The sequence below is a fragment of the Dinoponera quadriceps genome, unplaced genomic scaffold, assembly GCF_001313825.1.
Source record: "Dinoponera quadriceps isolate SergipeBrazil2010 unplaced genomic scaffold, ASM131382v1 scaffold386, whole genome shotgun sequence".
Classification (NCBI taxonomy): Eukaryota; Metazoa; Arthropoda; class Insecta; order Hymenoptera; family Formicidae; genus Dinoponera; species Dinoponera quadriceps.
The window spans coordinates 722,820-748,949 of record NW_014554505.1 but is presented as its reverse complement, the minus strand read 5'-3'; the positions used below and the strand labels follow the sequence as shown (position 1 = coordinate 748,949).

At 45.6% G+C, this 26,130-nt stretch overlaps 1 protein-coding gene across 2 annotated transcripts in view; it reads left to right on the top strand.

Moving 5' to 3' along the window:
- Positions 1–26,130, top strand: part of LOC106751625 (integrin alpha-PS2) — a 69,614-nt gene that overhangs the window by 26,910 nt on the left and 16,574 nt on the right. For both annotated transcript variants that reach the window (XM_014632588.1, XM_014632587.1), the window contains exons 4-5: positions 15,414–15,579; positions 22,183–22,244. In XM_014632588.1, the coding sequence (XP_014488074.1) occupies positions 15,414–15,579; positions 22,183–22,244 (228 nt within the window). The remainder of the gene's footprint in view (positions 1–15,413; positions 15,580–22,182; positions 22,245–26,130) is intronic.

Sequence of the window (26,130 nt, the reverse complement as noted above, 5' to 3'; positions counted from 1 at the left end):
TAAGCGATATGTGCGAATAAAAACAAACGATCGCGGCCTGGTTCAGTTATTAGTCCAGCTCTCCCAAGATAGCTCTTTGTAGCGGCTAGGAACGCAAATGACAGCAGAAATAGAAAACCGAGCGACAAAAAGATCGTTAGTTGTTACGTTTCCTTCGAATCCTTAATATGCTCGCTCGTGTGATTTATAACTGGAGTCCCGGATAGATCTTCCGAGAGATTTCAGATGTATGTTCCTAGAAGGCCGCGGCTTCTATTTCCAGATTCGAAAACAAACGAATTCCCGACGCGTGCCTCGTGTCGTTTTGTGACTCCGGGGCGTCTCGCAAGCGAGTCAAATTAGCATGGAATTCGAAAGTCAGGCTATTTACCTTTGATGGAACAATCGAGTTACACGGCAATTAGGGGAAAATCATAGACGTCATCCAGAAACACCGTGTATCCTGTGTGATTATTTTCAAACTTGCGCTTTCCGAATGTGAAATACTACATTTACTGAGCTCTACCGTGTTCCCTACTTCTAAATATTGATAAACCAAATATTAGTAAAACAATCTCTTTAAATAGTATAAGTCGCCCTCTTTCTCTTTTGCTGAGGAAAAATCTCGTTTCCAAAATAAATTCACGATGATTTGTAGACGTAGCGACCGAATTATTGATTTTTTTTTTTCCAAACCGCACTTACGTCACTTCCATAATTAGCGGCACAAATATCTTCAAGTCAAAATAAATAGAATAACGAAGCGCGTTTTCTCTTCGTTATAACGATGTAATACTTAAGGATGTATCGTCCATAACTCAAATTACTGGCAAAATTATGGGAAAATTGCAAATTTATCTTTACATTGCATTTAATAAGAAAAATAAAAAATAATATCCTCGTATTTGTAATATTGCACATATATATATACTTCAACTTCGTTTCAAATTAACATTTATTTAAATAGTGAAATAAATATAAGAACGTTATTTTGCTTGATAAATACTAAGTTTATGAGCGGTCCTCTTGATGCGCCACTGAAAATACGGCACTAGTGGGCGATACATCCTTAATTAGAATTTTTCTTTGTTGCATACAACGATGTGATATTTCTGCATTGAAACTCTGATCCGTTACAATCAAGTAAATATGCCAAACGCGCTTACTTCTCATTCCTCCGATTGCTCCGACTTCTCGGATACGGCATTGTACCTTTCAATGCCGAGACGCCAAGTCCTTTCCCGGCGCGGTACTAGTTCTATCCGACCAACATCTGAGGTACGTGTTAAAATCATTATCCGTCCGCCCGCAGCTTCCACGTAGATTTCCAATTCAGGGTGCGTGTGGAGCTCCGTTACGACAATCCGACACGTTCTCAACGTACGCGCGCGTGCTCGCCGCCCTCGCGTAAATGCGCGCCGCGATGGATGCGTTCTCGCCGCGCGAGCAAAGGGGTCTGCGCGCCAATCTAGCGCGAAGATCTCCGCCCTTGCCGGGGTCCTGCCGGGCCCCCTTTTTTCCCTCTCGCCACGCGGCGGTCCCTATGATGTACAGACCGCCCTTATCTATCTTTATTTGTGCTTATGCAGGAAAGACTACCACGCCGCACGCATGTGCGTATGCTCATCACGCACGGCTGCGGTGGTCGCTCTACGATACGGCGGATGCGAAGATTGAACGAGCAGGCGGGGAAAAAGAGGAGAAAAGAGGGTAGCTGTAGGAAGCAACACTCGCGAATTCGCAACCGCACAGAGACCATTGAATTTTTTTAATTGTTATCGATTAAGAACGACGGCACAGATGACGAAGTGGATTTCTACTAGGAGAGGCCGAGGCAGGTGTGGCCGTGTTTTTCGTTTATACAGAGAGTCCCAAAGTTAACGTATGTCCTTAACACGACAGATTCTTTGAACCGTTGAATTCTTTTAATTGTTACCGATTAAGAATGACGACACAGGTGACGAGGTGGATTTCTAATTGGGGAGGCCGAGGTAGGTTGGCCATGTGTTTCGTTTATATATGGGGTGGGCCAAAACCACTCAATATTCTTAATATAACAAATCTTCTTCATACATAAGTACTTTTCTCTGAGTTTCATTGAAACAAAAACAACAATTTTATTATCATTATATTCTGGCCATCAAATATATATTCTTGCACTTTTCTCTGACGGCAAAAAACAGCGATAGCAAGCCGCATTTTTGCAATATAGTTTTCAACTATGAAACATTTTTCAAGACACACGTCATACGTATTTTATATATAGTCGATTTATCAGTCGATTGCAACGATTAGTTGTCCGAAAAGTTCGAATTCGAGATTCTATCGTCTATAAATTCAAATTCTAGTTTCAAGCTCTGAAGAGTGTGACAACTTGACCTGACCCGGTCTCTCCTAACAGCGACACGATCGGTGAGAGTCGGGCCCCCACGGAGGAGGGGGGAGGGGGGGAGGCCGGATAACGACGGACGGGAGCCATAAATAAGACCGCATTCGTATGTGAGAGGCGTATTACCGGCGATTATCGTTCTCGTGCTCGCGTAATTTTCACATAGCGAGACGTCGCCACACGCTATAGCCCCCTCGACGGCATTCCCCTGTTCTTCCCCGGCACGCGGGACATATTATGCCAGAATTATCTACTTACTCCAGAATGCGAGAGCGCGCGTTCCCCTCCGGCAAACGCGCGGCTTTTTCCGCAGGTCACTCCTGCTCCCCGCTTTCTCCATATCGTTCCGCTGGTTAGAGCCGATTAGGAAAAAAATTGCGGCCGGTGGCGCAAGTCGTCGCGGAGTGTCTTCCTTTACGACCGGAGGTGCGCGCGTGATGCGCATCCACGATATCGCGCGGCAAAGACTTTAACGCGCGTCTATGACGCTAAGACAATGTGACGACGCGCCGTGTCATTCCCGTCACGCATAGCCGACGTCTGCCGGCGAGTTCGATGCCTCTCGAAAAGCGTGCGCGGACGTTAATGTCTAAACTAAATCTCCCGAGGGCCGAGTAATCGGGAGTGGTTGTGACCCTCTTCCCGAATAGAAATGGCTAGTCGGCCTGAGTCAGAAGCTAGTAGCTACCTAATACAAGCTAAATTAAATTTCCTAGCTCATTACTAGTTTATTAGTAGCCGATTGTTCATTAAAATGTGGAATAGTTCAGTAATCTAGCCATTACATGTCAAATATGACAGAGCAGACGACGTTGTCTATTCTAAAATATATAATCTAAGTACTATATATAATATACGCTACTAATATTTAAAAATGAAGTAGCAAATTGAAATTGGACGGTGGATTATTCCATAAAAATCTTACGAAAGCAGAAGTGAGCGTCACATTATCGGCTAGTAGAGAGACGTTAAACACAAATTTACTATCTCATGGTTGGACATCTGCGAGGTTCAATTTCCTACTAGGATTTCTTTGAATCGAAACCCTGTCTGTCGTTTAACCATTTACCGGCCGTTGAAGATTCATTTTGCATCTCTAATGGCAAATTTCACGGACTCGGTCGTCAATCGGCGCCACGATCGCCTAGCAACAATCGCCCCCGAGACAAAAAGATCGCACGCAAAGGTCGCGCGCGAAAGGTGAACGAGGGTGCTCGCCATGGGTGCTGGGAGCTATCGGAAGACATTAGAACGTCTTATGCGGCGACTATAGATCGTGAAATTGAACGAAGCTTAACCCTATGTGCATGAACACCTCCGGGTAACTCTTTTTGGAAAATGTCGATACGAAATCGATGCTGCGTCGATACAATTAATTTTTACAACAGTTAACGCACGCGTCTCGCGACGTGTCTTGTTCTAACAGTCGTAATCTACGACGCGTAAACAAAGCAATGGCCCTTGGCCACGTTTTGTGCGCGTCGAGCGTCTTGTGCGTCGATGCGACTTAACAATCTGCGGTTACGAGGGTGGTGCGAAAGGTCGCTTCCTGGTTGGCCTTTCGTTCCTTTACGTACTACGTGTGTAGGATAATTTGTAGGTCGTNCCCCCCCCCCCCTCTTTCTCACTGTCTTTCTCTTTGGTCATCGCGCGGAAATCAGCGAGCGCAATATTCGTCGGAATGAAGAGAGGACTGGCCTCTCCAGACGGACCTTTCACCGCTGACGCATTCCTCCCTTTCGCGCATCCTCCGGCAGACCGAGTCGCCCGTTCGTCCTTTTTTTACCGCGCTCCGAGCTCAACGGCACTTCTTAATCTGCTTTTTCATCGCCCCCCTCCCCTTAGTTTCTCTCTCTTTCTCGCGATCTGCCGACATTGCGAAGATGCGGCTCGCGTTGATTGCTACCAGATGTTTCGCGTTTCGGACCTTTCTCCGGCGCGCTTTCTTCCTCTCTTTCTCTTTCCAAATAGAGCCAAGGTGCGGCTTTCGTTATTCAATTTGACGTTTATAGGCGACGTGCTCTCCACCGATCGAGCACTCCGAACCTGACTGATTGAATATGGGAAAAAAACAGTGTCCATGATAGCGTATACGAAATCGTACTCTCTAAGATTCTTCGGGTGAAACTTCGCTCAAAGAATGGAATAATAGCCGAGTCACTCGGATTGAAGTAAATTCTGCATTCTGAATCATGAAGCGAATATCTTCGTTCAAAATAGAAGAGCGAAATGTCTGGTGTTCCCCGCGATACAGGAACTAATGCACTCTAATCGAATGAATCATTCACCTGATTCCGAGATTCCGAGTGATGATATTTTCACCATAGCTTCGCGAATGTTTCTTCATTTTGAATGAGTGATTTCATTCCAAGGAATTCAGATAGATACAGAATTTCAGAGAGTACACAAGAAGACGGTTCCGACGAGTACCGTGAGCACCGAGTACAGAGAAAAAGAGAGAAGAGGGACGAAAAGCGGAACTCCCTAAGAGGCAAAAAGCGTCTCACGCCGGGTGAAGAGGGGCAGTAGGAACAATCGGCAACGATAAAATACGGCCGAGGTAGGACGATAAAGCCACGATGTTGTTGTTGTTGGTTGGCGGGTCGCCTTCGTCGTCGTCGTCGTCGGCAAAAACGCATCGATTAAAAGTTAACCGAGTCCGCCGCGCGCGCTATCAAAACGAAGGACAATCGCGACCTCGGCGACCCAGCCTGAAAGCAGAGCCTTGTACGAAATCCTCGTCCCCTTTCGTCGTTCCGCCGAACCCCCTGTGCAGCTCTCGCCGTTCTCCTTTTCTTCTTGCTCTTCGTCTTCGGCCGGCCGGCCGGCATCCCGCCACCTTTCGCCACTTCATCCTCTCGTGCTTTCCCCCGATGACTTCTCGCTGCCTGCGGCCCGAGGTATCGCCCTTTTTGGGAATTGGCGGCTTCCCGAGCGGGCACACGGCGATCGATAGGTCCGAGACGGTCGTTTGTCGGCGCTCGCAAGGAATGGAAATACCATTGTCGGACGGGACCGACAGGACAATGTTCGAGAAATTCTCGCGGCTATGCGAAAGATACCACGATGGGCCGTTGATCATCCTGTCCTAGTACGTGCCGCCGATCTTTTCGGGGATTCGCCTGTCGCGTTCTCCCGCGCTCAACGCATCGCGATAAAGGTGGATGTTGAAAACAACGAATGCCGGGGGAAAAGGAGAGAGATCTCTCATAGATAGATCGAGTTGGTCACGGAGGTCGACTTGAAAGGTGGGAGGTGTTGAATCCCGATTTCTCTCAGTCTCTCTCTCTCTCTCTCTCTCCGTCATTATTACCATCATCATTATTGTACTATTATTATCGTCATTGTCTTTCTCATGTCAGCTTAATTAATGCACTCATCATTATATCATTAATTCCGTCATTTTCATCATTTATTTTTATAATTTTTCTATTTGTCACCTTTGCTGCACTTGAAAGAATCCCAAAGCTCCAAATAAGTAACGCTGTCTCCCTCCCATTTTCTCGTTCATAATATTACTTTGTTGCGCGCATAAAAACGATATTTCACTCATTACTCTCACTTCGCGCAACGTAACGTAAGGAGCATTTTTCCCCTAGCGACGGTCGGGAATTAAATTTAGCGAGATTGCCACGGCTTCGTTCGCGTTTGGAACGCTCGCTCGAGAATCAGAAATAAATTTCGATGACTTCTTGCTCGCGAATCAACGCCTTTCCCTCTCTCTCTCTCTCTCTCTTTCGTCCACCTCGGCCGATGAGAAAGGCTCAAGAGGGAGGAGGAGCTGCAGCGCGGCGGGAGGATAATCCAGCGGACGGGACAATACGCATTCCGGGGCGGTGTTTTGCCGACGGGACAAATTGCGACGTCCGTAAACGCCCGCTTTTTGCCCGCGGCAGTCTTTCGTGCCCTCCGGCCGGCTCATACGCGACCGACGACACACTCGGTCGCATTCGTCTTAGCGACATGTTCTTTTTCTCTCTCTCTCTCTCTCTCTCTATCTATCTATCTATCTATCTATCTATCTACCTGGCCGACACGCGGCAAACAGAAATATCCTGCGAGAGCCGCGGATCGGCGACCGTTTGACGATTTGTCGGCCGTTTGACAAATCCTTGGAGAGGCTCATCGGCCAGGTAAATCTTGGACGGACGATCTGAGGCGCCTGGCCGCGATCCCGCTGGATCGCGCTGTAACTGTATGATGTATAAATAATGTTGTGACTCACCGACTACGAGGTGAGTCAACCTCGAAACTAAAGCGCAACGCATTCGCTTCGCGAACCACCACCGTCCACTAGCGAAAAAGAGAGAAAGAGAGAGAGAGAGAGAGAGAGGCTCCACCTTGGTCGCGTAAATATACGTCTACGCCTACTCTGTTATCCTGTCGCGCAGGAGAGCTGTTCTCTCGGCAAAAAGGGTGGCCGGCCAGGTGAAAGATGTTCCTACGGGAGCCGAGCTGAGCGGAGCTCAGGCGGAGAGTCATTCATTTCCAGATAATTCCGGATAATTTATCCGCGCTTCAAAAAGCGCCGGTAGCCGCCTTCCCAGACTCCGCGAAGTTGGTCGGTTGGCTAATTATTTCGCATGATCATCAGAGAAGCGAGCAGATTTCCGTGCTTATTTTGAGTGAGTTTATAGTGCGTTTTATTTTCGCCATTATAACTCGTCAAAATGTGCGCGCTCTCGAGACCTCTCACCGCGAGGGACCCTGCACCGCAATGAGTCCGGTGGGACTTTTCGTCGACGATTTTTCGTTGCTGTCATTAATTTAATTCGAGATAAATAAAATATCGCGCAGTCTCTCACGGGGACGGGTGTGTGACGTTTTACAGCCGACCGGCCGTTACCGGGCCATTTTGCCCGAGTGAGATCGGATAGTTGCGTTTTTACGCTCTCCGCGTGTTTTACCGTTCGTCGAGTTCCGGGTGCACCTTCCCGCTATATCAGCCCTTTCACGTGCTCCCCCCCTGGGTTTCTCGCAGCGAAGAAAATCGGCGACATGCGTTGCGTCAACGTGGCGACAAATCGAGTCCCGGTATGTCAACAAGATCGTAAAAGCATGGTTTTATCCTCTTAGCGAGAAAATTCCAAGCAACGTAACTTAAAGTCGAACTTGATTTTGTAGCTACTTTTTTAATCCCGCGAAATATTCGAGATATTCTCTGAATTTCTAAGGCCCGTATTAATAATCTTTACTTGGGATTTACCCTACATGAGAAATTCGGATCTGAATTTACACGATGAAAAATTGTTTGTGTTTCTTTAATGTAAGAAATATGTTAAAAAGTATAAAAATTAACGTATTTACCTTGTGAACATATTAACATTTTTCTAACATTCACCTTGTTAAAGTAACACAAAATTTGGGTGGGCCATTTGTAACACAAAATTTTATATTGTGTAAAGTTAGATTTGAGATGTTTAAATCATGTGATATATGCGATATTACATTTGTAAGCACGACTGTAAGCTTGTAAGCTTAACTGAAAAACTCGCATTTAACTCTGGATTTATACCTGAGTATCTCACCTGAGGCAAGTTTCAAGTAACAACTATTTAAAATACGGACCTCAGAGTAAATTTGATAATATTCTGACACCAAACTGTATCATTCGTTAGAATTATTTTTCCTCTAATAAGCATATGTTCGCACGTAGACACAATGAGAAATAAAACACCCAAAGAATTTCAGTGAGTGCAAGACACCCGATAAGATACTTCGTCGACTGTGTCAGCAAATGTCATGCACCGTCGGCTAATTCTTGCACACGTCAAGCTTAATCGACTCGAAAAAGTTAGACGGGGAATTATCGCGCGGAGTGTCACAGAATAGTTTCTCTTTCTCCAGCGGGACTTTAAATGGTCTGTCAACCGGTCGAAAATACCGTTCGAGTGATGTATACGAGCGAACGAGTTGCGTGCATTCGACCTGTGATGACCTCATTCACGCCCGAAAATAACTTTCGCCTTCATCGGGGCGTCCCGTCGAAACGACACCCGTCGAACCCTCTTTTCTCCTTCAGATTTATCGATCGACCGCAGGTAAAGCTTAGTGACGCGTATCGTCGTATATGCACGTCAGCATAAAAAGGTGCACGGATAATTTGTTGGTGGATCGCGGCGACTGATACTTTTCATCGTCGTACATTGCACCTGAGCGCACAATGCCTTTTTAATCTTACAATATATAAATGATATGTTTGCGCAGGATTTATAAGCGTGAATAATATGTGAAGCATTCTGTACGACAATGGCGATGCTGGCAAGAAGATTTCAGGGTTTAAAATTTTAAAGAGACTCACATATAATAATACAATACAATATATAATATATAATATAATGTATAAGATAACAAAAACTATTATATTTCAATTTCATGTCTCAATACATGAGTTTTATATCGAATACTCTTTTTTATATTATGGTAATAATATAAATGAAAAATGTATATCAGCATTTTTTGTGGCAAATTTTCATGAATGATGGTTATTGTCGTATGGAACGCTTCATATTTGAAAATTGAGACATTAGAAAGTAATCGATAATGAAAAATACAAAATCCGATGCTCGAGTAACTGTATCGTCCGACGAGTCTTCCTCGGGACGGAGAAACCGCTTATACGTTATGTCTCTCGCGTCTGAAAATAAAGTCCCACCTTTTCCGCGCCGCAAGGTTGGATCTGGTAGCGCGGCCTTTACGGTTCTGTCAAACTTTACGACCGAGCGACTCCAAAGTCCCACCTTTCCCTACACGTGACCTTTATTGTTTGAACCGCACGTGTGCACGCAGGAAACTGCTACCGCCATTCTTGAAGTGCGTTCTGATAAGTACGGTGCATTAGAATGCGAAGATCCTTGATTCAGCCGAGCGAGACGCGATGTTGCAGATTAAAATGCAAATTCAAGGAAGAGAAAAGAAACTTTACCTTACTTAACATGCTCTGAGATATTCAATCGCGAAGAATTAAAGAGAACGGCCAGTGCAAGCCAGTGCATTCATAAGAGCGCGTAAACTGCATTATTTACATTAATAATTTTATTTTTTATTCATTCATTCTTTCGGGAATCATCCTTTTGGTATAAAGCTATATATATAATTTGCCAGGGAAAACCTCAATTACAACGATAAGAATACATTAAAAAAATAATGTAGACGATAAATTTAAATGTAACATTTTATAAAAATCTTTCGTCTTTCGTAAAAATTAATATTTAACATTTGATATTAAAAATTCAATATTTTTAATATTTGACATTAAAAAAGTTTAATATTTATTTCAAACGAAAAGAGCTAGTTACAACAGTTACATGATTGTAAACCCGAAATCGTTGTTATCAAATTTAAATGCACGACACGCTCGTCCTGGCGACAAAATTGGAAGTCGAACAGACGCGATTTTCCGATTTGCAAGTGGAGAAGGGTCCAATGAGGCACACAGGCGACGCAAACATCTGGAAAGTGTCGAAGGATCTGCTCTTTCCGACGTCTCTTGAGACGTTTCTTGAATGTTCCTCCGACTTTTGCGCCGTTTAGGCCTAAGGGAAGGTCGAATGAATGGAAGGCTCGTTCGTTTTAACGGCCTGTTTAAGGGCATTTCGTCGTACAGCCTAGTTCGTGGCGCAACGGTGAAGAAGTCGCGGCGCCGTCGTCGTTCTGTTCTTGCCTTGCCCACGGTAAAAGAAAAAGAGAGAGAGAGAGAAAGGAAGAAGCGCGGCCGAGTGAAGAAGACATTAAAGGTACCGTGTCATTAGCCGTCTTTAAGCGTTCTCAAGTGGTCCTTTTTAATGAAGAGCGGATCGTGCGCGTGCAATCGGAAAAGAAAAGCGAACGAGCGAGGCGGAACGCCGTCCGCAGACGGATATTATCGTTCCCTCCCCCTCCCGGCCGCTCTCACAATTAGACGCACGTTACTTTCGACGGCCGTCGAGCTTCGGGCAATTTCATCGCACCGGCGATTCTCTTTCTCTCTCTCTCTCTTTGGCCGAGCTTCCTGCCACACGAAACACGTTTCGTCCGAAAACGCCCCGCGCAGAGATACGCCACATCATTACCTCCCCGGGGAGATTCTCGCGCGTTCTTTAATGAAGCGAGAATCGCGAGGGAGCGGGCCGCACCTTCGAAGTTTCGTTACGTATTCTCCCGAATCATCATTGCACGCGCGAGCGCGCGCACCGTTTTATTGTGCGCGACGCACGAATGCAGAATATGTACGGCGTTTAATTATTCGTCGGATCGCCCCTCGCAGCCCTCGTCACTCCCCGCTGCACCGTGTCTTCGCGAGGAGCGACATCTTAATTAAATGCACGTGATGGATTTCCTGTCCCGGTATCTCCTCTGACTCACGTTTTGTTTAAGCTATATCTGATATCTACGCTATAAAAAGAAAGATCAATCGAGAGAAGCGAAATGAATTCAGTTTCAGGGTTGTATATCGCGTATTCTGTATACATATAATGCAATTTTCAATAAAATTTGCCCTAATTTTTCATCCGACTTTTTCTCAATGTACAGAATTCTTCACATGAGAAATAATGCTAGATTCAAGTAAATAATTACTCCAATACTGCTTGACAAATTTTTACTTGAATCAAGTAATGTTTACTTGATCCAAGTAAAATATTTCCCAACTAATTATCCAAGTAAAATATTTACTTGATTCGTGTAAAAGTTATTTAATCCAAATAGAAATTTGCTAAGAAATATTGGGGTCATTATTTTCTTGAATCTTGCACCTTTTTTCTGTGTAAGAAAATGAGTTTTACCGTGAAGTCTTGTTGAAGAGGTATGAAGAATTTTTCGAAAAAGACAATATCTTCTCCAGGCTTATCTCGTAACGACACGTACACACCTAAATTGCTAGCCCAAATATGCGGCGATATTTCGCGGAACCAATTCCCGGCTATTAGCAACCGTCGTTCGCGGCGATTCGCTTGCGTAAACTCTGCCGGGTCGAGACTTCCTACTAGTCAAAGGCGCGTCTTTAGCGGTGCATCGCCAGCGGCATTTAGATTCTTCTTGGCTGTCTAACGAACCGCGCGAATTACTCGTGCTTACCGCGAAGCACGCACGCACGCACGCACGCACGCACGTATCATCGAAACATAGCCGAGATTGCAGCCGTAGATCCGCGCCATGCGCTCAATTCCGTTTCGCGCGATCTCTGTGAATGATAATTTATCGTGTTTCCAGCCGTCTGTTATTCCGAGCCATTGTGTCTTTATTCGCAGTTGTGTAAGGGAAGAAGCTTCGAGATTACGACTGCTAATGGCACGCACCGCCGATGTGTCGATGAAACGTCGGAGGCGGAATTTCCGGCGTTTCTTACACCGAGAGAATGACGCGTTAAGTGTAAATTAACGCCTCGCGGATTTTTGCGCTACCTTGACAATTTACTCGTAAATGCGCTGTCAAACTAAATGAAACGAATTCGTCAATCAACAATAAATTGTAGTCTAGTGGCATATATTTATACATATTAATTTGTATATTTTTATTTTTAATTCGTTACTTTGTACTTATTTTATTTTTCTTTTTCTTTATTTTGCACATAATTTAAAGAGCCGCTTCTTCAATCTTTCCTCGGAAGGAAATCAAAAAAATCCGCGGGAAAGTTGAAGAAACCATTTTTCCAAGTACAACTATACTTTTTTTAATTTTGTATATTTTTACTTATATATTTTGTTTAAATTCAACATAATTTCATTATTTTCGCCAACTGGGAGTAGGCGTATCAGTGGAACGTCAATTCAAAAAAATCACAAAGCCAAGTGGATTGGCGCTTAGAGGACGAGTGATTGAATGAAGAATTTAATTAAAGATCCACGACGAAAAATGTCCGATGGAAATGTTTTATAATACAATGCTCTATGAAATAATATGTTAACTCGTCGGTCCCATCGGAGGGCCCGTATCGGCGAGCCGCCGCATGAGCGACTTCGGCGTCCACAAACGGCCGGATCGCGCGTATCAGAGCGAGCCGGGGCGAACTGGAGCGATTGAGTTAAACTGGCGCAATGGATAAATTGCGGCACTTCGGCGCATCGTCTTCTTTTTTCATGTCCTTCACGTCTTCGCTCTTCGACGATCGTCGATAGGCCGAGACCGGCGCGGCGCGGCGTGACGATCGTTACGTTCAATCAGCCTGCGGTTTGCGCGTCGGCATTATTTCAAAAGCCGCGTTCCGCCACGTGGACAGACGAAACTTCACGAGAGACAATCTCGCTGCGAGTGTCCCGCCTCGCCCTTTAACTTGGCGCACCGCGAACTTCACGATGACGACGCTGGTAGTTTAAGTACAGTTACGTTCCCGATTACTTCTAATTATTTCGCTCGAAACAAGACGGATCGTCATTAAGAGCGGCTCTTTCGAGCACCGTCGTCGGCCTGATTACGTTTTCGCCAGGGGACGACTCAATCAAGGCGGGGTCCTCGCAATTTTCGATCGATATCGGCGTTTCAGAGAGAAAGAGAAAGAGAGAAAGACACGACGTATAATGACGCGTCGTTGTAACGCGCGTGCCTTAATTGCCTTGCGATTAATAATGAGCACTGCGTGCTCGTCGCTCATGTGCAGTAATCTCTCCGTGTCTAAAGAGCTCTTCTTCTTTTCTCGCGAGATCTTCATGCATGCAGAATCAGCGGTTATCTCGTCAAGCTTATTTACACAAGGCGGCCTTGAAAAACCGTTAAAACGCTAGCCAACGACAAATTACGTAACGACGTACAGTGGGGCGATTTGTACTTGAAGTTGGCGGAAATTAATTTTACGCTTTTTGTCCGCGACCTTACCGAAATTAATTTATAAATAACTTATAAATGTTTTAATAAAACCATATTAATGGAAAAATAAAATATAGCAATAATAAAAGAGAAACTCGTCTCTTATTTATCTAAACATTTAATTAAAATACTTGAATATATCGTTTCGTTTTCTCTTAATTACACGTGTAACTTCAAGCGATTCTAATTTCTCACTTTCCGCCAAGTTTTGACAGATCCGACCGCGCTGTGCTCCGTCGGGGGACGGTTACACTGTCAGTAAGTCTGGCCTGATATTTCAAGATGATTTTCCGATAACCAGGTTCCATCGGCTCTTTGCTGCTCATTCGTTTCCACTTTGTTACTTATCGCAATGTGGAAAAACCGGCGAAAAACCGCTGCATCGATAACTTGTAATATATCCCAATACGATAAGAAGCCATCTTTCGTGCAGCCTTGTTACGTTAACGCCATGTCTCTAGCCTTGAGAGGCATTTCAAATATTAGCAAGTCACAACGCGGCTCTTCTCGGTCCACCTGATGGATCTACCACGGTGGCGCTCGGTCGGCCGCGGTACGTAGCGCCGTGATCTCAACAAATTAACCGCGGCGATACGCAGTGCGCACCGCGATAAGTTGTCGGGACAAGTTTCGCGTGTATTTCGAGAGAGAGAGAAAGAGAGAGAGAGAGAGACTTACAACGTAGCGCTGCCGCAGCGTCGGACACAAATAGCGCCGTTACGGCGCTGAGATACGTATGTGCGTCGCGTTATTAAGGTCATCAGCTGCTTCTGCTTGCTTGGTCAAGTACAGATGATTGACGTAATGCGACGATCATTGTGCGTGAGAGAGCTCGCGGGACCGGATTGGGTCGTCTAACGAAGCGCTTTTTACGAAGCGTGCTTCGTCGGACCTCGCTCGTCTGGTCATTCGAAACTGCCTACACGTCGCGAAAACGTAGAGTCCGTTGCAAATTTCACGGACATTCGACGGTTTATGTCTTCTCTTCTCTTATTTTTTTTTTCTTTTTTACGATAAATCCTTCGCTTAATCCTTCGCTCTCCAAGAGCGCCGTAGCGGCGCCATCCGGCATGTCTTATTGAGCTCGAGGAAAACACTGTGCTCACCGGGTTTTGTCTGAGTCGAAATCGAAGGCAGCTGCCGCGGGTTTTGAAATTGATTCGAAATTCGAGAAGCACCTTCCCGGTACGTTCCGAGTTTCAGAAGAAATTTCGGATGGCGCCGCCGCGGCTTCTCTGGTGTCGAAGTAGAAATCCGTGGTCGTTGATAAGCACTCTCATTATCTGCCACATTCGTATGTGCCGTACGACGTAGCTTAATATCCGTGACTAAAGGGATATCCGGCCTGAAAGAGCCCGTGTTACAACGTCATGGACGTTTGCAAGATCATTCGTGCATTACTGAAATGGGATGAAATTACGACTTGTCTACGTAACGCGCACTCACGAGAGGAGACCTAAGGCCTTTGAGTGAATTGAGTATTAATGGTGTATGCGATAATCGAATGCCTGCTAATGCGTAACGTCGAGTGGCGGGGAAAATTATGCGGCAGAGGAAAATTTTTACATCTCCGATGTGTGTGTCTGTGATCGAGGCGTGCGCACGTGAGTATGCATCTCGCGGGAAGAACGCGAACTTCTAAATGCGGCAATGATTCGTGCGGCACCGATTACGCAACGTGTTTCCCCGAAGTTACCAAATCCGTCTGCGGTCTGTACTCTTGCCGTAAATTTATCCCTGAATGACCAGTTTAACCGTAACAACGATGTGTCATTTTTCCCATTCGGTAGATGAAGGAAAATTATGGTGAAATTAATAAACTCGTCCTATTTATATTTCTTTCATTTCACGGTATCAAAATAATGGTATATACACGGTGACAGATAAATTCTGGAAACAATTTAAATATCCTTGGAATAAACGAACATAACTCAAATCCATTTTTGGCATATTGCTTGTCTCACGATAAGGAACATCTGGGACCACCATTTTTAAATGACATCGTCTCTTACTTCTATTACTAGGTCCAGACACGTTCCAAAGTTTTAGCACGCGGCATGCGTCATATCCCGTGGCACCTCGTCTCGAATTTTTCAGATAACGACTTTCGTTTACACTAAATTGTGGTATTTACGCAAGTTGAGCTTCGACAGCGTGCGTTATCCCCTCGCAAAATAATCCAACACATTTGTCACCGCGATAAAGCTAAAAACAGGTATCGAGGCGTCGTCTTTAATAACCATGCAATCTTGTTTTCTATTCACAGGCATGCGCACCCAGGTATACCTGGTTCTCCATGCAACAGCCGAAGTACGACCCCGATAAGATGCCCAAGGAATCCGTGGCGGGCAGCAGAATAGAACCAGTGGGTACTTGCTGGGTTGCCCTCAACAATTTCAACGAGTCGCGCGAGTTCTCCCCTTGTCGCTCAAGTAAGTTTCTTCCCCCTACGAAATCTCCCGCTACGTCTCAAAAGTCGAGGCGCTTTCTCTCGAGCGCGAATTTTACCTAGTAAGTTCCATACTTGTCTCTCAGTCTTTCCAGTCAGGCCAGATATAAGCGGCCTACGCTTCCAACAATTGCTGTGAACAATTCACTCGAGCGCCAAAACGGCTTATTTGCGGACGTGGGTTTATCGACAAAAATTACTTGTTATAGTGTCCTTTATAAAAAACAACTACTTTTTAATTTCCACAATTAAAAACTAGGTGTGGTAATTAAATTTCAGTTGTATGTATGGACAGCTAATTCCTTTTTTCCGCGCGTGAGAGCTAGTTTTTAGCTGTGGGAATTTCTTTTTTTCCCGTGCACCCGAAGTTTGTCTTGTCTAATTTCGGGACACCCTGTGTATATCCCATCATCCACTCTCTCGCATCCCGACGAGAACGTCGCTCCTCGTACTTCAGCCTTCAGTATCTACAGTCCGGAGACGATGCGCGACTTCCACCCACCCTCTGCCGTGGTCTCCCACTCTTCATCTGCTCCTCCGTNCCCGCCCGCGTCCACTTGAATTGTTAACAAAACGACCGTTCGCTGGGACTTCCGTTCCTAACGGAAACGACTTCGCTGCAAAGCAAACGGAGCGATCCACCGGCGAATGTTTAATCTCCACTCTCACCGTTCTCCACCTCCTCTTCATCGTCGTCCTCGTCGTCGTCGGTATCGAACTCTCGAGAACGGGCGGTACGATTTATAGTGCGCGCGTCGTGTCGTCGCGCCGAATATAGCACGGTTTACAAGAAAGAACGAACGAGAGGATATCTTGAGGATTTTTGTGCGCGTCTGCTTTCGCCGGGCGCTATAAACAGTTGTAAACAGGCAGCGCGCCGAGGGCCCCGAAGACACGGCAGGGTGGCGTGCTTCGCCGTGCCTGAAGGTAAATCCTTCTCGTCCTCTTGCACGAAGGATCCTACGCGACGACGAAGCTCCTCCGCGACAAGGGCCAAGTATTCCCGGTCCGACATATGGCCGTGTCTTCGAAGTGTAGCGACCATAAATACGCCACGTAACAGGATACTTCCTGCCGACCACGTAGGTCTGCCTCGTGCTCTAATGACAAAGGACATATCGACTTTCGGCACCGCCTCGCCCTCCCCGCGGCGATTTATGGACATATCGGATCTAATTAGCGATGATCTCAGTACTTACATCAGCGAGTAGTGTGGCGTGTCTACCACCTCGGGCACGAAACCACACCTCAACGACCTTAAGTTAGACATTGAGAGAGTAATCTCGATGCAGTGTAGCGGGAGCGAAGAGTCGATCAGGCGGTGGAAACGTGGGTAATTCATCGGCGGAAATCGTTTGAATTTAACAAATGAATGTTACGTACAGCCAGTTGGGAATTATTGCTCTCCCGAATACTTGAAATTACACGCCAACAGTCGCGGATTGGGCCTCGGTTCTTTCTTCTTATTTTGGTGATATTTAAGAGCGTGATAAATATTTTCCAAACTGAAGAGCAAGCTTGACTTCTTTTCTAAACGATACTCTGATGCAGCAACTCGACAACATTTATCAGAAAATGCCACATTTATCTCGCGTTTGGTTATCGACACTCCGAGACGAACTGTAAAGGGCGTTCCGTAACCGGTACCAACTGGCGCAACCGGAAAGGGGGTGATGCTACGTAAAAAATAAAAAAAAGAAAGAAAGAAATAAGTTGAGAATAAGTATAGAATAAAATTTTGTCCTACACACAAAACTTCATTTTCGAAATAAATAACTTTAAATATTCGTTATGTACAAGTGTATTTAAATAACATAATCGTCTCACGTCTCCTCTAAAAAAAAGGCGATCTTTTCCTAAAATAGTTAAGCTCACCATCGACTCGTCATGTTCTGGGAATGTTGTTTTTAATCGAGTCATTTCCACGCTTGTATATTATCGCCTTTCTCTTAAGAAATTTCCAACACTGCGTTTGTTTATTTCGCAGACTATTTCGCAAAAAATTTCGCTTGTGAACAGTGCAACTTGCATCGGCGTAATTTAAGATTCTCCTTGGCGAGAACGTGAAAATAACATCATTCGTTTGTTTTTAGATTCGCACTTTCCTCCGCTTATTAAAGTCGCGCGTCCCCTCGTTTCGTGCGCGAGCAAGTGTTTCGGCAACCTCCGTGGCGCTTGCGTGCGCGTACTTTACGAACTGACGCACTTCCGGTCGTTTAACGGAGGACTCGAATATCCGTTTCTCGTGCAAGCCGAAAAGCGTGAATTCAGAGTAATTGACAAGGAAACACATGGCGCCCCTCATCGATTTCGATGCGCTTCGGTTGTGTTGACGAGCAACTGAAAATCAAGTCCGCGTTATCTTTTTGTATGCGCTTTCTCGAACATGTAGAAAATGAAACATCCCCTCGAATTCGACAAAATTAATTGTGGGCGAATATCTTCGAAATCATGAGATAAATGAGAGAAATATTTTCGAAAAAAGTTTTATAGCGCTTGATACTCTTATTTATAATTGTGTGTGCAGATTTTTCAAAAACCTTACTTTGCAATACACCCCCAATCCTCGCATGACATGCTTAACGAATTGCACTGCGAAAAATTTATAATGTGAAAATAGCTATAGAGACACTGCTATATGTATCCTGGTGAGTCAACTGGAGTTACCAACGCGAGTTCGCGTAAATGGAGCAAAAACAAAATTACGTATGACAAGACGCGAACAACTGAAAAAGTTTACCACTGCACCAATGATGTCAGCGCGCTACGTGTATAGTCTGGCCGCTTTCCAGATAAATATTATCAGAATTCACCGAAGTGGTCGGTCGCGAAATCTTCGCGGAACACGAAGTACGGAAGCGCGAACGTGCCGCCACGACGTGAGCTCATCGTCCAGAAATTCCGCGACGGCCGCGCAATTAAACAATTTGTAGAAGCCGAGTCAAACGTACAAACGACTCGCTGCTGCTTTTCCCGAGAATCGTAGAGACTTTTTAGTGTCGAGTCGTCGGCCGAAGCCGACGTTATTTTATCGTGCGACGTCAAGTTGCCATTTCGTCGCCTTTTCTAGCGCTATTAAATGCTCGTCGCTTTCTCTCTCTCTCTCTCTCTCTGCCTGCTCGCTCATACGTTGTTATCTACCGAATAAGCGGAGGTGAATGCAAACCCATCGGTGGCTCTTGCTAATCGTCTCTGGTGTATTTTAGCGTACGTGACGGTCATACAAGAGAAAGAGAGGGAGAGAAAAAGAAACAGAGAAGAAGCGACGAGTTGCACTAAGCACATTCCTCGATGAAAGGCGCCCACTCGTCCGAGAACGGCTAGAAGAGGCATCGAAAAGAAAAATAATAATTAGAAGGCGCCTCGGACCAAGTCACTAACTCGGCACCGTTCTAACGAGGCCAATTAGCACTTGATCCTACTTGGATAACGATCGAGCTACCGATCTGCACCGAGCGTGCCTTCTCTCTACTCTCGTTATTACCACCCCGATGGAACGTTTCTTTTTTCAAACGTGCGATCGCATCACGTCCTTTCTTTGTTTGATGTAATATTTGTTTGATGAAGAGGGGGAAAACGTAGTGCGATCGATGTTTTCAAAGCAAGATTTTATATTGGAGTCGTTGTGATAAATGTCTCGTATCGTGGAACGGTGAATTAATTAATTTTATGGCCAATCATTATTAAGACTCTTGAATTTTCACTCATGTGAGACATCTTAACAGACTAATGAGAGCGTTTCTAGATTAAAAATAACATAAAACTTGAGAGATGAGACAAATTATTAATAAAATTGAATAAATTATTCGCAACGGTCAACCTGCATCGGCTATCATCAGTCTGTTAAAATGATCCACTTGATTAATTTATGCTTCAAGACACAAACAATGACACGATTAATTGAATTGTCAAAATTCGACGATCTTTGTTATAAATTGGCATACCAGCGAGCATTACTGATAACGGAGTTATATCGCTACGTTACGATCACAGTTACCCTATTTCTAGATAAAAGAAGTGACCCGATAATGTATATTAAGGGTACGTAATCGCGCACCGACGCACTCACACACGCGACTGGGATGAGAATTACAGTAGCTCCATTCATTCCTCGTAACTCGATTAAGGGTCAGCCATACAACGCAATCGCTAACTCGTCTCCTGTAATGCTCCGATTTCTTTATTAGACGTTTCACCGTCAATGACCAAAATCGCTCTCCGTTTATTACGTCGTATTTTCTCATTCGCTAAGACGTTCCCAAAATATCGTATCAATACTTCAAAGCGCATTTTGGAAATTAATTAGAGTCGAAAATGTCAAGGTCACGATATTAAGTCAACCGACGTTTCCTATTATCAATTTTTGCGGCTCAGTCGATATCGATTTTTATAATTCAGCCGATCTTTGCCTCTCGCACTTTATTATCGCACATTCTTATGATAATAAAATGGACTTATCAGACTGTGAATTCGAAACAGTTACAGAGGAACTCGCTATCTCGAGTTAGCCTACGATGCATTCGATGCTCGTCGAAATTGGAAAGGAAGAGTCGTGAGCGTTTCCTCGTTAGATAGGAGAAGGTTCTCCTCCACTTGTCGTCGATGCCGACTCGTGTTCGAGAACGGAATGGCCTCTTACCGACGAGAATAGCACCCTCGCAAAGCGCGAAGAGGAGACGGATTATAAATAGATCCGACCACCGACGATATCGCGGTCGGACGCATCCGTTGTTACTCCACGAATGGATAACAGTTATCACGATGCCGCTGATCATCATTCCAATCGTCCGGTCGGATCGATCATTCTCATTGGCATCGTCATGCCGAAAATTGAAGCGATTAAGAGAGACCAGATCAAGTGGGCCCAAAGGTCATCAATTTTTCAGCGCAAATACCTCTCCTACGTTGCGAAAGAACACTTTACGATTTCCTCCTCACTGTTTCTCTCACAATAAATCTATAAGCGAAACACATGGCCAAAACATGACACTTGACCCGACGTGACCCATCTCTCGAACTACCCGTTGTATTTGCACGCCGAATGATCCTGAGAAGCGACACACACACGCGCGCGCGCGGTAACCAATATTGGACGAGTGGCGCCGGCCGCTCGCTTTATATCTGCTTTTTCGTGGCGCGATGCGACCGGATCGACGGCGAGGACGACGAAGACAACGACCGGATTGATGTAATTGCATGACTGACAGCTCGTCCAAAGTGACCGATCGACTGTCAAGAGGGGCCCTCTGTCGCGCTCATAACGTATGTACGTGCGCGTACGTAGGAGAAGACCGGATCCTGTGGGACGAGCCCACCCAACACCGGATATTCTCTCTCACACACACGAGCACTCTGGTGTGTAACATTTTCTTACGAGCGCGATCCGCCGCTGCAGCCATCGGAATGGCACTGACCCTGCCACGTCGGTCTGCTTCTGTCGGCCCGATAATTTGCTACTTGCGGTTACCATCGACGCGACTAATTACGAGACCGTCGGCGTTGGCGGCGTGCGATCCACGCAGCCCCTCCGCGACTTTTTACGTCGCATTCGCCCACCGGGAGCGTACCTTCGCCGTCACGAAACGGCGTAAAAAAAGATCGATAAGATTTATCGATCGATTAAAAGTACACTCGGCGCCCGGACCGAAGGAATTTCGATGAAAGCTGCGCCGATCTCGTGGACCGCGACCGCCGCCTTCGTTAGTGTCCATCGTATCTGAAAGCGATGTCGCGTTATCTAGTTAACGAACCGAGATATTCTGCGGTTATTTCCTGGGTTATTCACGACCCGTCGTGGAACGCGCTCTCCTCGCGCGGCCCCACTGAGGAAAGCGAATCGCGAAGGCGTCACGGCGGAAGATCGATCCGGAATTAATGACGCGTGCATGCACGCGCTACTTCTGCCCGCGCGTGCAGCCGTATCTTTTGGTACTTAAGGCTCAGACACAACGAAGAGAGTAAGGAGCAAGGAATTAAATACAGGGGATTCGGGACAGGGAATTAAATTTTGACACATGGCCGGCCTATTCACTCCACAATAAATAAAAGGAAAACAGTGATAACAAGGAGGAAATACATGAGGTGCTAACTCGAAGGAAAAATCGAGTAAAATGATAAAAGTGTTAATTTGATGACAGTAGAGATTCATTGGAAAATAGTACAAGTGGTGATCTCGTTTGAAAACGTTCTTATGTACCTTATTTTCTGTTCCTTTTATTGTGTTTCAAATAACATAACTTGCGGAAGGGTTGCGTTATAACGACTAGTACTGGTTCCGTGTAGCACATAGCAATCGTCTCGCTTCCGAACGACTCGCAGTCTAAGGATTAAAGCGACCCCAGCTTCGTTTTCTAGCCGATAACGCGTGAACACTCTGGGAAGGTATTTTTTTACTTTGTACACTTCACGGAATTATCGTTTTTACCGCTGCCTCAACTTCTGATTCTTAATCGACGACTAGAAAAAATGTTACGGATTATCGTCCGTAAGTTGCAATGAAAATGACAGATAATTACCACGATACGGTGTCTCAGTTCGAAAGAATGAAGAATGACACAATATAATCAATGATTTGTCTCCGTTTCAGGGTTTTGGGGCTATCACAGGCAAGGTTACTGTCAAGCTGGCTTAGCAGGCGCGATATCTAAGGTAAGCCAAAAAAAAATATGAAATATTCTTCTCGTTCGCTCTGGAAGTTTTTCTTCATTCTTTATTTTTTTCATTCTTTTCATTCTCTTCGAAATATTATATATATAATATTTATCATACAATTATATTATCATTATAAACAAATACAAAATAAGTTTTATACGCACATGTGTATGTATAAAACTCATTTTGTATTTACTTATCGACTATTTATTTCTCATCACTTTCTGCACCGGTTTATTATCACGAGATGACGTTATATTCAACTGAAAACATACCCTGAGCCTCGACATTCTGAATCTACACATGAATCTACACACGAAGAAGACCCACGCCGCGCGTAATTTAGCGGTTTAAACGACAACCGAAAGCGCATCGTGCAAATGTAAATCCGACAAACCGCCCCGTCGGGCGCCTCGGCGCTTGCGACGTCTTCAAAGACTTAGAAGGCGACACGAGGGGGGTCGACGAGGGCCGAATATGGCCAGGAATGCGAATTCCTGCCTTACGCACCTCCGTCGCTCCGGGCATTCGTATTCGTGCCATGGCGCATCCGCGCGCACAGTGCAGAGCCGAACGTCGGGCCTCTCTCGATTGTCTTGTCCAAAGCTCGGTTCCTCGTCGGGCGACCGGCGGATCGCGGCGGTGCCCGACGACGTTGGCGCGATGACCGTACAGACCTCGCTCGCTCTTTTGCTTGCTTTTCGTCCGAGACGCATCTGCAGATACGCCTACGGACGTTTGTTGCACCTGTGCGATCCCCACGCGTCGATACCTGCTCCATCCGCGCGGCCGCCGTTGCGATAAGCATCGGCGACGATCGAGCCGTCGACAAATCGGCAGCAACTTTCACCGATCCGTGCCGCGGCGATCATTTCCGCTCAATTGAAAAATTTCGCGACGGCCGACCGTGTCGACGCGGCGCTACACACCCGTCAGTTGGCGGGTTTCGCGATTCCCGTCGGGTAACCTGACGACCACGACGACAGCTGATCTCCTTCACGGTGAGAAGTCCCGGCGCGGGAAGATCTCTCGTAGCAACTCGGTGCAACGAGTAACGTTATCGCGCAGCGGACGGCTTCGATTGCCCACCGAAGAAATAGTGGGACAATTTCGCGGATGCTCGGCTGGCTGGCTCGCCGGTTATCTCGCCACGGATGTATAATTCAGAATTGCGCGACTATATGGCGGATGTTTAATGCATGTCGCCAGTCGTACCCCGATTCCTAGCTCCGTTTCAGCATTCAATGTTAATACGACGCCCGCGCTCAATCCCGATCGCACACGCTCGCTTATATAGTGCATATTGCGAACGTGATCATTTCAGATGTACCCGATGACTGCTGAGAGAAATCGACGCTCGTTAACACATCGACTGCCGAGTACGAGCTGTCTCGTAGCTCCGGCGTGCGGAAAGAATTATTCTTTGCTTCATTCGCCAACTACGAGTTAACTAGCGTAGGTTTCTTGTGTTATTTTTTGGGAGGGGGGGGGGGAATTTTAGATAATAGATATAATTAATAGATTTGATTTATCGCGCTCATCGTTCAGCAGCAGCTCTCATACACAGTGAAAAACATTTTGTAGGTGTGTTAAAATCGGTACTTGTTAAAATTATTGTGTTAAATTCTTAACATACCCATGTGTTAATTTAACATATCGTGTTTATATTATTTCAATATTTTATGTTGCTATTTCAATATATTCTGAGCTAATATTCAACATATATAAGTGTTAAAATAAGGGTAATTAATTAGCATGTCAAAGTAACTCGCTGATTTTTAAGTGGCAGTGAAGTGTCTAATGTTACTGTAGTGACCAATGTGTTAATTGAATTTATTTAATGGCAATCGGTACGGCTCGGGTAAATTTGGCTCTTCGCCGCGAATAAAGTCGTATTATTACCCACCCTGCCGTTCTCTCTCTCTCTCTCTGGTCTCTTTTGGGAAAACAAACGCCATTGTACGACGACCGGGATGCCGGAGAAGCCTCGCGTGCGCTAAATCCCCTACAGCGTGATTTAGTGGGCCTCTCGACGCCATCGAGTATGCGATCGACCATCGATCTTCGCGTTAAACCGCCGCTGCTGGTACCAGGCTCTGTCTGTGTCTGGTACCGCGACTTATCCGCCGAACGATCTGTATAAGATCGATCGATAGCCGATCGGTATCAATCGATTCGACTTGGCTCTCAGTCCAACTCCCCGGGTACGCGCGACCCTCGATTCGACGCTTGAAATATAAGTGCCCCGAGATCCTTTCGTACAAACGTATTTTTATTCCAACCGAGCCTTTTCTCGTGAGAAGGGGGAGGGATCGTCTTGTGCGAGATTCGAGGTAAATCGATTGGCAAGATCTCTTTGATCTATGTTCGTACGAACAATCGAAGAAGATAATACAAGCACGATTAAGAAGAAAGGCGGCAGATACATCGAGCAGTGTGTCTTAGCGGCCGTTTTGCGACTATTGAAATTCCTCATCTCTTCAAGCTGCGTGTGTGTGTGTGCAACATGTATTTTCTCTATCTCTCTCTCTTTCTTTTTATCGAGATTAATTTAATTTCACCAATCTTATCGAAATTTATCTAATTTCAATTTGCGTTAATTTTCGATATAATATTTATGCTACTGTTTAACGTAATCACGTTGTGTTGAATTAACACAAAAGTTTGTATAGACTGTTTCGGACATGTGAAACATGTTAAATTTAACACAGCATTTTTTACCGTATAATATCGGGGAGGAATATGAGAAGTGACGGCTTTATCGCGACTTTATCTACAACCTCGTCGAAGCGCACGCTCATAAATCGAGGCACCCATTGCGGTTCGAAATTTTGTCGAACCAAACGCACCCGTTTATCTCGCTCTCGCACACATCGGCAGCTCCACGTCCATCACGCGTGCACGCATCGGCGTGCCTCGCTCGTAACAATTTCTTGCCTTGTCAGTGGCTCGCACGCCGCTTCCCCCTGCGACCCCCGGTTTCTTGCCCGGCAACGGTGCACGATCTCGCGAGCAGCGTTCGGGGAGAGTGCACTTAACCGCAGCACACTTATAAGCGCGTTTGTGCGCGTATACCCGCTGGCTGAAATTTCACCATGCCCCCTGGTACATATCGCAGGCGGCGCGCGGTTATATTTCAATCTCAGATGGGCCCCATGTATCCCCACCTCACAGGACCCCTCCCCCACTTCCGCCAACCCTTCGCCCGGCCGCCTGCACCAACCCTTCCCGATCGGCGCCAGAACACAACTCGTGCCGGTCGTGCCTCTCGTGTGGCGGGACCGAATCCGACTGCCATTGTCTCGGTTGCAAATTTTTCCCGTGTATAAGCATCGACCCCACCCCTCTGCCCCGCCGCTCCATGGGGGGTACATCGTGTAGACTTATTCTCGCTATCCGCCCGCGCACGGTTCACCGGGTCCTGCGCGTGTCGCCTGACCGCTCGACGACAAATGCTCGTATTTGCTCACACTACCGTCTGGCTAATCCGTTTAGCAGGCTCTGCCGGATGACCGGTGAAACGGAAAAATGGTTCAACATGCGCTTTAACGGATTGAGAGCCGTGTCACTTATATTTGCGTGACGCGTGAGCTTCCACGAGGGTCTCATCACCCGTTTGTGGCCGACGATTTTATTCATCCAATTGTGTAGAAATAATTTCACCAAGTGCTTGTGAAATGCCATCATTATGGCGGTTATTTTTGCTATTAGAAAGAAAAAAATATCTAAAAAATAAAAGAATAATTATTCGGTGGCTACTGATGACATATTTACTTATATTAATATACATGTTTTTACACTAAGAAAAATTTTGTGAAATGAGAAAATATACATTTTCTTCATGTGCAGCTTGTCATGAAAATAATTGTTCTATTTAAATAAA